Source organism: Aedes aegypti, chromosome 3 (genome assembly GCF_002204515.2).
Source record: "Aedes aegypti strain LVP_AGWG chromosome 3, AaegL5.0 Primary Assembly, whole genome shotgun sequence".
NCBI classification, from domain to species: Eukaryota; Metazoa; Arthropoda; class Insecta; order Diptera; family Culicidae; genus Aedes; species Aedes aegypti.
The window spans coordinates 337,854,866-337,870,017 of record NC_035109.1 but is presented as its reverse complement, the minus strand read 5'-3'; the positions used below and the strand labels follow the sequence as shown (position 1 = coordinate 337,870,017).

General features: G+C 40.1%; 1 protein-coding gene across 3 annotated transcripts in view; it reads left to right on the top strand.

The window, feature by feature from the left end:
- The window catches only part of LOC5575535 (myosin-IB), a 146,612-nt gene that overhangs the window by 96,205 nt on the left and 35,255 nt on the right, over window positions 1-15,152 (top strand). Inside the window, exon 1 of one of the 3 annotated variants that reach the window (XM_021852951.1) lies at window positions 11,270-11,426. The exons of the other annotated variants lie outside the window; for them this stretch is intronic. Coding sequence (XP_021708643.1) covers window positions 11,422-11,426 — 5 coding nt within the window. The 5' untranslated portion in view covers window positions 11,270-11,421. Of the gene's footprint in view, window positions 1-11,269; window positions 11,427-15,152 lie in introns of those variants that run through there. 3 annotated transcript variants of the gene reach the window in all.

Here is a 15,152-nt window from a genome sequence, read left to right as displayed (position 1 = left end):
ATGCTTATAAACCTCTTGAAGAATACCACCAGTGAATGCTTTAGAAATTATTTTAATCATTTCTCCTGGAAGGTTCTATACGTACTTATAACACATAAATTCCAATTGTTAGTTTAAAGTATCATCCAGTTATTTAGAAGTTTGAAGAATTACTGAGGATTGCTCCAAAAATTAGTACAATAAATTCTAGGAGTCTCACCAAAAATGTCTTCAAGATCACCAAGCAAGTATTCATTCCACGAATTCTTCAACGAGTTCGCCAACAGTTTTTCTAACTTCGCTTTTGATATTCTTCCTAGAAACTCTAAAGGATTGTTTGAAAGAATCGCAGCAAAAATTGTACATACTTTCCGCAAAAACATAACATTATTCTTCCAGGTATTCTAAGGATTCCTCGTAATTTTCCACAAGAATTTCATGAGCAATTAAAAATAATTCAATTGGGAAAATGTTATTCATGCTTATTAAAAGAAGTTCTCCGCGGATCTATCTGCATTTTTTTCGAAGATAATCATTTTCTATATTTCTCTACAGTCAAGGAGCAACATCCCGCATTCCTTCAAAACAAACACGATTTTTTTTTTTCAAAAATGCCTAATTAAAAATGTTTAATGAATTCTAACATTTTTATAAAGTTCCTAGCGGAATACGTTCAAGTGTTCTTTCGAAAACTCTTCCGCAAAAATGCTTAATGATTTTCCGAGCAATGTGAACAGGGATTTCTTAGAGAATTATATTGTTGTTTTCCTAAAATCCACCCGAAAATTTTACCAGAAACTTATCTAAGTATTTCCCGGAGATTTTTATATTTAAAACCGCGCTAACAATTCATTTGGGAATTTCTTGAAAAACTTTTTCATCAGATTTACTAAGATATTACAATTCATTCTTGAAATTCTCAAAAAAAAAATCTCCAGAAGATACATCAAGTATCAAGTAAGGGGTCCGGATAGCCGTAGCGGTAAACGGGCAGCTATTCAGCAAGACCAAGCTGAGGGTCGTGGGTTCGAATCCCACCGGTCGAGGATATTTTCAGGTTGGAAATTTTCTCGACTTCCCAGGGCATAGAGTATCATCATACCTGCCACACGATATACACATGCCAAAAAAGGTCATTGGCATAGTAAGCTCTCAGTCAATAACTGTGGAAGTGCTCATAATAACAGCTGAGAAGCAGGCTCTGTTTCAGTGGGGACGTAACGCCAGATTAAAAAAAATACATCAAGTATTCTTTCAGGCTCTAGAAATAACTCCATTTTTTCGTAAAGGTAATCTCAGGATTCTTTCATAAATAATATTTAAATATATCTCAATGTTTTTAGGGATTGCTTTACAAATTCCGCCACGAATCACTTCATATCAAAATTCTAGAGAAATACACATAAACAAGGTTTGAAACTTGTTGATATTTTTTGAATAATTGCTGTTTCAATATGATTCGGAAAAATTCACTGAATTCATGTCGTAAAGCTCAAGAATCAAGAATTCAAGAACCATACAATTTCTGAAATTTGTTGATAATGTACCTCACAAAAAAACTTAAGTGGTTCTTGTAGGATTTACTACAAAAAATTTTATCTTTTATAATAGAAAATTATTGGTGTAAAAACGGATGGAATTTTTACTGAAAATATTTATATTTATATTTATATTTATATTTATATTTATATTTATATTTATATTTATATTTATATTTATATTTATATTTATATTTATATTTATATTTATATTTATATTTATATTTATATTTATATTTATATTTATATTTATATTTATATTTATATTTATATTTATATTTATATTTATAAATCTTAGATAATATTTTATATGAACTCCGAAGTTTCATGATACTATGGTAAACATATTGATGTAGAAAGAATCTATTTGTTACTACATTTAGAAATTCCATACAAACTTTTTTTGTAGGGTCTATTATCGATGTTTTTAGTACTGTAGAACTACTTACTTACTTATTTGGCTTTACATCAATTATCTTGATAAAGCCTCGCCAACAATATTTCGCCAATTCCCTCGGTTCATGGCCGCTTCTCTCCATCCTCGACTGTGACCCACGCTCTCCAGGTCCTGGTGTACCTGATCAATCCACCTAGCTCGCTGCGCCCCACGCCTTCTTGTTCCGACCGGATTCGTGGCGAACACCATCTTTACAGGGTTGTTGTCCGGCATTCTTGCAACATGCCCTGCCCAGCGTATCCTTCCAGCTTTAGCTACCTTCACGATACTGGGTTCGCCGTAGAGTTGAGCGAGCTCGTGGTTCATCCTTCGCCGCCACACGCCGTTTTCCTGCACGCCGCCGAAGTTCGTCCTTAGCACTCGGCGTTCGAAAACCCCAAGAGCTTGCAAGTCCTCCTCGTGCATAGTCCACGCCTCATGCCCATAGAGGACTACCGGTCTTATGAGCGTTTTGTACATCGTGCATTTGGTGCGGGGGTGAATCTTTCTTGACCGCAGTTTCTGCTGGAGCCCATAGTAGGCACGACTTCCGCTGATGATGCGCCTTCGTATTTCCCGACTAACATTGTTGTCAGCCGTCAACAAGGATCCGAGGTAGACGAACTCGTCCACCACCTCGAAGGTATCCCCGTCTATCGTAACACTGCTTCCTAGGCGGGTCCTGTCGCGCTCAGTTCCGCCAACCAGCATGTACTTTGTTTTCGACGCATTCACCATTAGCCCGACTCTTGTTGCTTCGCGTTTCAGGCGGGTGAACAAATCTGCCACCGTTTCAAATTTTCTCCCAATAATATCCATGTCGTCCGCGAAGCAAACAAATTGTCCGGATCTCGTGAAAATCGTGCCTCGACTGTTAAGTCCGGCTCTCCGCATGACACCTTCAAGCGCAATATTGAACAACAGGCACGAAAGTCCGTCGCCCTGTCGTAGTCCCCGCCGAGACTCGAACGAACTGGAGTGTTCGCCCGAGATCTTCACGCAGTTTTGCACACCGTCCATCGTTGCTCTGATCAATCTTGTGAGCTTCCCGGGAAAGCTGTTCTCGTCCATGATTTTGCATAGCATTATGCGGTCGATACTATCGTATGCCGCCTTGAAATCGATGAACAAATGGTGCGTAGGGACCTGGTACTCACGGCATTTCTGGAGCATTTGCCGCACGGAAAAGATCTGGTCCGTTGTCGAGCGGCCGTCGATGAAACCTGCTTGATAACTTCCCACGAACTCGTTTGCTATAGGTGATAGACGACGGAAGAGAATCTGGGATAGCACTTTATAGGCGGCGTTTAGGATGGTGATTGCACGATAATTTTCACACTCCAGTTTGTCGCCCTTTTTGTAGATAGGGCATATAACGCCTTGCTTCCACTCCTCCGGTAGCTGTTCCGTTTCCCAGATTCTGACTATCAGCCGATGCAGACAAGCGGCCAACCTGTCCGGGCCCATCTTGATGAGTTCGGCTCCGATACCATCCTTGCCAGCGGCTTTGTTGTTCTTGAGCTGTTGAATGGCATCCTTAACTTCCCCCATCGTGGGAGCTGGTTGATTTCCGCTGTCCGCTGTGCTGACGTAGCCATCGCATTCGCTGTCCTGACCTTCTGTGCCTGTGTTCTCTGCGCCATTCAGGTGTTCATCGTAGTGCTGCTTTCACCTTTCGATCACCTCGCGTCCGTCCGTCAAGATGCTCCCATCCTTATCCCGGCACATCTCAGCTCGCGGCACGAAGCCTTTGCGGGATGTGTTGAGCTTCTGATAGAACTTACGCGTTTCTTGAGAACGGTACAGCAACTCCATCTCCAATGCCAACCTCTTCCAGGCGGCGCTTTTTGTCCCGGAATAGGCGGGTTTGCTGTTTCCGCTTCAGTCTGTATCGTTCCACGTTTTGCCGCGTTTGCCCGCGCTGCATTCTTCTCCTCTAAAACCTCTTGGCACTCCTCGTCGAACCAATCGTTTCTTGAGCTCCGTTCCACATATCCGACAACGCTTTCGGCAGCGTCGTTAATGGCTGCTTTGACTGTCCTCCAGCAGTCCTCAAGAGGGGCCCTATCGAGCTCGCCCTTATCCGGCAACGCTGCCTCAAGATGCTGCGCGTACGCATTGGCGACATCCGGTTGTTTCAGCCGTTCGAGATTGTACCGGGGCGGGCGTCGGTACCGTACATTGTTGATGACGGATAGTTTTGGGCGCAGTTTCACCATCACCAGGTAGTGGTCGGAGTCAATGTTGGCGCCACGATAGGTTCTGACGTCGGTTATGTCGGAGAAGTGCCGTCCATCGATCAAAACGTGGTCGATTTGCGATTCTGTCTGCTGAGGTGATCTCCAGGTGTACCGATACGGGAGGCTGTGTTGGAAATAGGTGCTACGAATAGCCATATTCTTGGAGGCGGCAAAATCTATCAGTCGTAGGCCGTTCTCGTTCGTCAGCCGGTGGGCGCTGAACTTTCCAATCGTCGGTCTGAACTCCTCCTCCTGGCCAACCTGAGCGTTCAAATCTCCTATGATGATCTTGACGTCGTGGCTTGGGCAGCGGTCGTACTCGCGTTCGAGCTGCGCGTAAAATGCGTCCTTATCATCATCAGTGCTTCCGGAGTGTGGGCTATGCACGTTGATTATGCTGAAGTTAAAGAATCAGCCTTTGATTCTTAACTTGCACATTCGTTCATTGATCGGCCACCACCCGATCACGCGCCTTTGCATATCACCCATCACTATAAAAGCTGTTCCCAGCTCGCGTGTGTTGCCGCAGCTCTGGTAGATGGTATGATTACCTCTAAACGTTCGCACCAATGCTCCTGTCCAGCACACCTCCTGCAGCGCTACGATGTCGAAACCGCGGGTCTTCAGTACATCGGAGAGTATGCGAGTACTTCCAATGAAGTTGAGAGATTTGCAGTTCCACGTACCGAGTTTCCAATCGCTAGTCCATTTTCGTCGCTGTGGTCTTTGCCGATTGTTCCGGTCCGTATTCTCTCGTTGACGTTCCTGTGCTGATGTGTTTTTACGGCTGGCTCGCAGGGCCTGACACCAACCCCCTAGATTTCCGGAGGACCATTCCCCCTAAATGTTCGGAGGGCCATAGTGCGCAGTTTAGCTTAGAGTCCTTCTCTGGCACTCGGACGATGATCAGCCGCCCCTGACATGGGGAACAGACGCTGTTGTGAGCCGCTCCTAACGTGGAGTACAGACGCTCCAGGTTTGCAAAAGCAAACCCCCCCTTCCCTGTCAGCATACGACCAAAGTTCCCACCGGGGGTTGGTTACCCGATCTTCCCCAAGGTTACTCGTACCCCGGCCAGTACCACGAGGAGGTAGGGATAGGAGTTGCTGGGCAAGAGGCTAAGGACCGCACAAAGGGGTCTATTTTATTCCTGCAGGTACGCGAAGTACCAATGGTACGCCATGCCCAGCCTTTTACCGCGCCAGTACTGTAGAAGTTTAACGCGTAAATATTGCCAGTATTTTTTAAGACCTTTACCAAAGATGTATTGTGGTAAACTTTGTAATGTAAGATTTTAATAAATTTAAATCATGGGGAAAAATTTTGTATTACTTGTATTATTACTTGTATTATTGTTAAGGAATTCCTTATGGGCTTTCAGAAAACAGGAGCCATACGTATAAGAATTCTGTAATTTTTAAAACTCCTATAATTTACCTCTTTTTTAGATTCTTTTAAATTTTGCTTTTTAGAGCACAGCCATCAGCCGAATTATTCTCCCGCTGCTACTTACAGTACATCTTCACTTCACATCAATATTCACTCAACTGAATTTATCTCAAGTTTTACAAGCATCTACTCTGCATGGTTTCGAACAGAGAATTTGTTTATATAGAGAAGCGCTGATTCTGAAACCAAAGGTTCCAATTGAACCGTCAAACGTGGTTCCAATCGAGCAAATTCAATGAGACTCAAAGAGATGTTACGCAAAAATGACGATGAATGTGTGTTAGTGAAAAGCAATACGAAAGTGACGTCATTGATAAGCTTGGTTTCTTATGGCGACTGACAGGATGACACGCACACTAAAATATTGTTTGAATGACCTCAATTATTGATAGTCATTGCAAATATTGTTTATAAACAAAGTCAAAATCCTCTCCGCGCTTCTCTAGTATAATTTCTGGTTTCGAACTGTCACTCATGCACACTGAGACCATCATAGGTAATATCGTATTTATATTAACCTTCTTAGAGCACGCTCAAATAATGCTATTCTTGCAAATCGACTCTATTCCTTTCCATCGTTTAAGTAAGTTCAGGTGAACCCACCTGCACGATACCGTAAACTGGGGGGAAGTTGATCACTTTTGAGCGATTCTGTGCTATAATTCCTAGTGGGATGCATGTATTATCATCCAAATATTTTTAAAACCTGTACTGGTTGAATGTTTAACGAACTATATAAATGAAATTTTGACGAATTATTATCGTAATAACAAAAACAATTTTTGGAGATCAAAAAGTGGTGTTTTTGATTCCGGGATGAAGTTGATCAATTACTGCGATAGGTTTCCTAAAATAAAGAAGTATGCTATTCACTAAATTTGGGGTCTCTGAATCTGAATCAAGACTTAAAAATCTTACAACTTATTGATAAATCGGGTAATTTTTTAATTGAAAGTTGTGAATTACAGATTACACCACATTAAACGCCTAAAGGTAGGCTATTTTCTTTGAAATTAGCAACCCTCTTGCAAAAAGATCATTTTTTCTCTAAAAAAGAATTTGTATCCTCAATACAAATTCGAAACTGGGTACCCAAAACATATCTGGAATGTATGAAACAGTTTATTAAAACTGTAGCTTTGTGTAGTCATGGAAAAAGTCGATTGTTTGAAGAAGAACCCTTCAACAGTTCATGACACATTTCCTAAAAAATCTGTTTTTCCATGAAATAATTACCTTGAATGCCAAACCGAATTTATGAAAATCAAGAGTAGCTATCAGGTAATGCCACAACTCAGAAATTGTGATAATTGAAATCGTGTCATAGCTCTTATAACATTCTATACATGTGGGTACGGGAATGATCAACTTCTCCCCGCTGATCAACTACACCCCGAATTACGGTACACCATATTGAAGAGCAAAACCAAACTTATACACGATGACTTGAATGACTGTTTAATGATTTTTAATAGTTTTCAGATTTTTACGCCAAATTTTAGTGAATGCTCACAGAGATAAAGACAAAACACGTTTGTATGTTTTTTAAGGGGGTGAACCCAAACTTTTACACGGAAGTGTACTAACACCCTGCACGATGCAGTAATGGACCATATCTAAGGAGAGCTTTGACTTCGAGCTGCAATACATTTTAATCAATCGAAAGTAGATGTGCTTCTAAGCTTTTCTATGTTCCACCTCGAATCTCACAGATGGCATGCTTAAACGACCGGAAACCACTTAGCACCTCATCGCATTACATCATGTTTTAGCAGCCACTTGAGAAACGGCGATTTTTTTTCTTTCAGTCACGCGCGCGTATCACTAATGAACAGCCCTAAATCACTTATTTACTCCAGATAGGTACCTGGCCCATCGGTGGTATTATGCGGGCAGATAATGACTTCGTTGTGTGAGGCTTGACGTCGTCACTGACAAACGCTGTGCTTTCATGAGTGCATTGGCTCTTATCAGTTGCCACTCTTGATTGGGCTCAAATTTTAGGTGATTTATCGAATGTTAAAATGTAATGGCATCGCATTTTAAATGCATCAACATTATTTCTTTTCTACGTAGTAACGCCCCACAACTAGAACAGATGCCGCTTTTGGACTAAGTGTTCTTCGAGCAATTAGATAGTTAGGGGGAAGTAGTAGTACCGGACATCTAAAACGATAAATGCATGATTCCAATATGATGGGTTTTATTTATGATGAACATAATTGTAACGTGCAAAAATCATTTTGAAAATATGAAAGACGGCCTCCAATACCGGACACATTCTTGAAACGAAAAAAAAAAACCAAAGAAAAAAAGCATGTCGTCAAGAAAGCAGAGTTGCTTGTTATCACTGTCAACGCTTGAAGTTTGCTGATTTGTGCAGACCGACTGCGATTTAATTCGGATCATTCTATATTACATCAACATCATGCTGTCTACTACATCACCAGTGCGTTGATAGCGAGAGACTATGGATATCGCTGATCGGTTAAGTTTAACCTTAAATTAAGCAAATAAAATGGCCGTTTTTCAGTACGATTTGTTCAACAGTGCTACAGCTTGATTGAAACTATGTGTTGGTCACTGTAATATATTAATAACTTGGATAATTACCACGTGATCACTCGTTCTGCAGTAAGTATTATCTAGAGAGCGATGTCCATCACTGTTGTTAGTTGTCATATCAAAATGATATTGCTAGCTCGCAAGTGATATTTTTAGTTTTAGTTCATCAGCTATCACCTGATGACTGATATTGAGCAACTCTGCATGAAAACACTAAACGGCACCATCAGAACTCATAACCATAATAGATATGCTTACCGTAAATTCTGGTGAAATTGATCACTGTGTCACACGATTTTATTTCCCTCTAATAGAGTACAGAAATCAATGCAACCTATGTAAATGAACGTTGTTTGTCTTAATTATTATCGAATTGCATGTTGTGAAGCTTTTTGTGTTAAGGAATGTTTATTTCTATGAAAAGAATAGAAAATTACATAATCGTGTTCTGTGTGGTATTGGCAGACATCAATAAACTTATAGTTTTAAACAAGGATTTGGACATGGTGTCAACCTGAAAATTTGTAAGGATGCTTAAAATATATCTCCAAAACGAATTTTATTATCAAAATTCGTACAAATTTGTTCATTTTGTTGTAATAATTGAATTTTTTATAGATATCAAAAGATTCCTTCGGAAATTGCCTACATTTAGGCGTTTTCTGTGGTATTGTTGAAAATTAATTGTTTTTTATTTCCATAAATTTTGCATTGTTAAGCATTTGGTAAGCATATTTGGATTCAGAAGGTCCAAATTGAATAAGTAAAGTTGATTTCAAAACTAACAATAATTATTTTGACAGATGATCAATTTCACCTCGAAATGGAATTCCTTGATTTTTTATTTTAGTGACGATTTTCAGCACTAAAATAACAACTGTATGAAAATTTGAGTATATAAACAAATAAGGCTCACCGTCGTTCTTGATTTCCTGCATTAAGTTGTTTGGAATTGGCAACATCATAGAAAACAAACATGGAAAACAGAGAAAAGTGATCAATTTCACCCGAAATTACGGTACTCATTGTTTTCTATAAGTGCGCCACAAGCCGTTTTTGAATTCAATCTTCGTAACAACAAAACACACTTATCACTTTACAAAACATTTGCTATGCCACCATCAGCCGATTATATTTTTCTTCAGCAGAATTACAAACAACGCGGAACCAAAGTAAACGTGACAAAAAAAAATCAAAACACAGCCGTCCGCGAGCGCAGCTTACTGCGATCTCCAGTACAAAAAGAAGATATATGTTATGAAAAAAAACTATAATTTGGAAACAAATGTTTTAAATTTGATTCGATTATGTTTCGAAAATAATATATTACATACGGTTGTCCGACATTTCGCGGTAAACCATTCCGCGTTCAACCATTTCGGGGTGTACCATTTCGCGGTTTGTATCATTTTGCGGTTTACCGTCTTGCAGTTAGTACCATTTCGCGGTATGTCGTTTCGCGGTCTATACCATTTCGCGGTGTGGTTTTTCCTACGAGTTGCATTGAAAATTGTTGGCATTATCACTTATAATATTTTCATCGGTGATTTACCCTTCTTTTGAACACAGGCAGCCCCTCAAATTGCTCTGATAGGATAGATGAAACTTCTCGATCCAAACCGCGAAACAGTACATCGCAAAATGGTACTGACCGCGAATTGACATGCCTCCAAATGGTACTAACAGAGAAATGTCGTACCGCGAAATGACAAACCGCGAAATGGTATACCGCGAAGTGGATTACCGCAAAATGTTATACAATCGAAAAATACAGGTCAATTGGTGTATTAGAAATACTCTAAACTAAAACGACCAATGCGTAGTTTGTGTCCTGTATTAACTGAATTTTCACACTGATAGAATTACTGGAAAAATATTGAAAATGTAGAGGTACGGAAAAATGAAAAACACTAAAACTCAGAAGGATTCAATATGCGCTATACAGAATCCGAAAAGGATTCTATTATGTTCACAATAAACATTAGAATCGATAACAACGTACGTGATATTCGTGTCACGTTTACTGCCGCGAACATCGATACCGGCACATATGCCGGTAATGGTTTATGGTGTGGTACCGACGCTCTGTTTTGATAACAAATATTATCAGAAGATTAAATCGAATGGTAAATAGTTTGTTTACAAGGCTATTGAAAACCGGCGCTTGCTCTGAGCTCTTATCGATTGGTGTTCCGATAGGATCCCAGCAGGCCACAACGGAATGGAATAGAATTGACAGCGCCGAGTGCGAGAGTGTCTTTCCCGTTTTTAATTAATCGGCCATAAATTTCCGATCATTTGTCGAGCTCGCGTGGTGGACGTGAAAAAAGAAACACACCGCAAACTAGATCCAACAAGGTGTGAAAAATTTGCATAAAATTTGCTCATCGATGACTGCCGCTCAAATGTGTTAATTGATCAAGTCGGCCTCTGTTCTTGTGCGGTTGTTTGTTTTCGCTGGCTTTTTATCACACTCCAGTGCGATAGGGACACCACTTTCAAAATGATGAGCACGATAATATATGGACTCAGTGCACCTCGATGGTAATATGTGCTCTTCGCATTGCATTGCAATTGGCCTTTTTCCAACAGATAAATGCCAAAATAATTACTTAAATCACATTTCAAGTTTTATAAAAGACTTATAATTGACTTAACACCAAAAATTGGACTACAAAACCTCAATAAAATCATTTTGTTTGTATTAACAGACAGTGCCTGAAATACAATCAGTATATTATTGTACGTCTCATCTTAGGAACTAAAAAAGATTATGATCTTTTGACCTGTTTACATTTAACCATTTTCAAAAAAAAAATCAATTTGAAATTCTTGATCGCAGCTAAGTTGTATTCTTCTATAAGGGGAACGCAAAATACACGGATATGTGGTCCAGCTTGAGCATTTATTTTCGTACACAATCAACTGTTTATCAGCTGCTGTGTATCAGTTCAGTGTACAGAAAGATACCGCACTCGAATAGATGTTCGTCGCGTACATGCACGGAGAATACCCATAATATGGGAGCCCCACTATCAAGTTGTTGCGGAAGAATTCGTAGTCGGTGAATAGTTTTCGTCAGTTGCGAATGTGTCGTTTGAGATGGTTGAACTTGTTAGTGAAAAGTAGTGATTTTAGTGTGTATTTTAACTTAGTTAATTTTAATCGGGGCAATAGTTTTAAATAAGTATCTCATCAATCAACAAGCTGCACCATGCTGTAAGTTTAAGAAATATGCTATTGCTGATAACATTCCAAGTGTGCACATTCCTTCAAAATTTAATAGCAGCTCAGTGTTACGTCGAATCCTGGTGATGTCTTTGGTGCACTTATACCTTATAGTCCAAGGAACTAGTGCACCGAATACGTCGAGATGATCTGATGTCAACCGTGCATTTTCATCACACATTTAATGCAATCTACAATTTGTGTAGGGTAACTGGGGGTAAAATGCGCCCTCTAAGGATGGAAGCGTTTTTAACTATGAAGAACATTATTATAAGACTTTTTTTATTCATTATCTCATAGACAAACATGTTTTCTATCAAATAGTAGAAACAGCTATCCATTTTATTATTTCAGGAGTTAATAAATCATTTTTTATAAAATGCTTGCTTATCTGCATTTTTATTTTTTGCGGGGTAAAACGCGCCACCTGATCTCGGCGTTAGTCGTTCGCGCGCACGCATGCGCAATCATGCTTGCAAATACGTTGCATACATAAGGGCGTTTAATCAGATGTTATTGTTCGATTATAGTATACATGCTGATTCTAAAAATGTGCATTTGTAAGGTTCAAATTGGCACGTAACTACAGCTTGGCATTACGTTTGCTGGAATTTGAATTCAAACGGCTGTTTTGGTGTTATGAAATAGGTGTGGCCGTTTTGCCCCACGAGTTGATTAAAGTTTAAGTCCTTCAATACGCTTTTTAAGGATAGATTCAACACTTTTTTTGCATGAAATACAAACTATGGGAGTGCACAAGTCGATTCTCGGTGATAGTTTCAAAAATTTTGTTGTTTATCGGCCTGAAAAATGGCCTAGAAAAAAACACAATATTACAACGAAAACAGCGAAAAACGTTTTTTCGAGTTTTTTACGATTTTTACCAGGAAAACACTTAAAAATATATATAGAGAAGCATTTTAATACATTTTCCATTATCTCGGGTGAAAAACAGCGTCCCAAAGCACGTAGTTCGTTCAGAAGAAGGGTGGCGCGTTTTACCCCAACGGCGCATTTTACACCCAGTTCCCCTACACGGTAAAAAATCAGAACGTTCGCGCCATGTTATGGCGAAACGCGAGGCAGTAAAGGTTGGACTGGTAGTGAATGCGGCCAAGACAAAGTACATGCTAGCTGGTGGGGCCGAGTGCGACAGGGCTCGCCTAGGTAGCAGTGTTACGATAGACGGGGATACTTTCGAGGTGGTCGACGAGTTCGTCTACCTTGGATCCTTGCTGACGGCTGACAATAACGTTAGCCATGAAATACGGAGGCGCATCATCAGTGGAAGTCGGGCCTACTATGGCCTCCACAAGAAGCTGCGGTCAAAAAAGATTCACGTCCGCACCAAATGTACCATGTACAAAATGCTCATAAGGCCGGTAGTCCTCTGCGAGCATGAAACGTGGACGATGCTTGAGGAGGACCTGCAATCACTTGGAGTCTTCGAACGACGGGTGCTTAGGACGATCTTCGGCGGTGTGCAGGAGAACGGTGTGTGGCGGCGAAGGATGAACCACGAGCTCGCCCAACTCTACGGCGAACCCAGTATCCAGAAGGTGGCAAAAGCTGGAAGGATACGATGGGCAGGGCACATTGCAAGAATGCCGGACAGCCATCCTGCAAAGATAGTGTTAGCTTCGGATCCGGTTCGTACAAGAAGGCGTGGAACGCAGCGAGCTAGGTGGGCGGATCAAGTGCGTATCGATTTGGCGAGCGTGGGGCAGAGCCGAAGATGGAGAGATGCGGCCACGAACCGAGTATTGTGGCGTGAAATGGTTGATTCAGTGTTAACTGTGTAGATGTTAACTAAATAAATGAATCAATCTTATGGTATGAAAATAAAAAAAAAGTCAATATAAACGTTTCTGCCCGACCCAGATTGGAACCTTTATACTCGGAGTGCAAATCTTGTATCGCATCTATTTGAAGTGGTTGAATTGAACTCAATATACTTCTACAACGAGCTGTCAATGCTTGCTTTCACACAAGACACATGATGTTCAAAATCAACAACTTTTAACTTCGAACCCTAGTGCTAGAAACAGTAGGGGCTATCCAAAGTAAGAACTCTTCAAATTATGGTGATATGTGTTTTGAGTTAACCTTCCGTCAGTCGCTCAAAAAAAAGTTACCGTAATTTCGGGTGAAATTGATCATTTTTCACGGTTTTTCTATTCTGTTTTCTATAATGTTAACAATACCAAACAACTAAATGCAGGAAAACAAGTACGAAGGTGAGTCTCATCGACTTATGTACCGAAATTTTCTAACAAATGTCATTTTAGTGTTAACAAATACCTTTAAAATAAAAAATCAGGAGATCTCATTTCGGGGTGAAATTGATCACTTGTCAATGCCATTATTGTTAGTTTCCAAAACAACTCTATATGATAAATTTGAGCTTCCTGAATCCGAATATGCTTGTAAAATTCTTAACAATGCAATATTTATATAAATAACGAATAGTTAAATTTCAAGAATTCCGTGGAAAACGCCTAAATGTATGCAATTTCCTAAGGAATTCAATGATATCTAACAGAAATTCGATTATGTCAACCATATGAGTTAATTGGCCCGAGTTTTGGTGATGAAATCTGGTTTGGGGATATGTCTCAAGCATCCTCACAAACTTTCAGGTTCATACCATGTTCAAATCCTTGCTTATGAATAGAAGTTCATAGCTGTTTGTCAATACTGCACCGTGCATGATTTTGAAATTTTACGTTATTTTCATAGTAATGAACATTATTTAACGCAAAAAACTTCACAACACACAATTCTACAATAGTTATGACAAGCAACGTACATTTACTGTAGCTTACATTGATATTTGTGCCCCATTACGAATAAATAAAATCGTGTGATACGATGATCAATTTCACCCTTCTGATCAATTACACCCGATTTTACGGTACACCAGCGGTCGCATCGTGTACTGAGTACACGCGGAGCAATTTTGCTTGTCAATCTAAAGCTAGGCAAGATAGAGTATTGATGTCTTCGGCAAATTTCTTCAGTTCAACGGTACCAATTGGTCAGTGGACAAATGAAACTTTGGAAACATCCTCAACTTCCAGTGGCCATCGGATTGTTCCCCGGGGGAACCGATGAAGGGGACATTTTGCAATGCAACTTCTCGAACACAAATATCTCAGGATCTAGATTGTTTAGCCCGATGGTGTCTTCGGCAAAGTTGTTCAGTAGGTCAAGGACTAACATGTGATAGGCCGCTTGATTCGGAATTCTGCCACCAGTTGGCGCTAGTGAGCATGTATTTTTTCAAACACAGATATCTCAGCATCCCGACTACCTAGAAAGATGCGGTCTTCGACAAAGTTGTTTAGTAGGTCATGCACTAACATATTATAGGCCATCTAACTTGAAATTCTGCTATCAGATGGCGCTAGTGAGTACACAATATTTCAATCACGAATATCTCAGGATCCCGATTTTTTAGAAAGATGGTGTTTTGGGCAAAGTTGTTCAGTAGTTCAAGGACTAATATGTGATGATCTATTCAATTCGGAATTCATTCACCAGATGGCGCTAGTGAGCATGACATTTTTCGAACACATATATCTCAGGATCCCGATTACCTAGAAAGTTGATGTCTTCGACAAAAGTGTTGAGTAGGTCAAGGTCTAGCATGTGATAGGCCACCCAACTAGAAATTCTACCACCAGATAGCACTAGTGAGCATGCTGTATATTGATC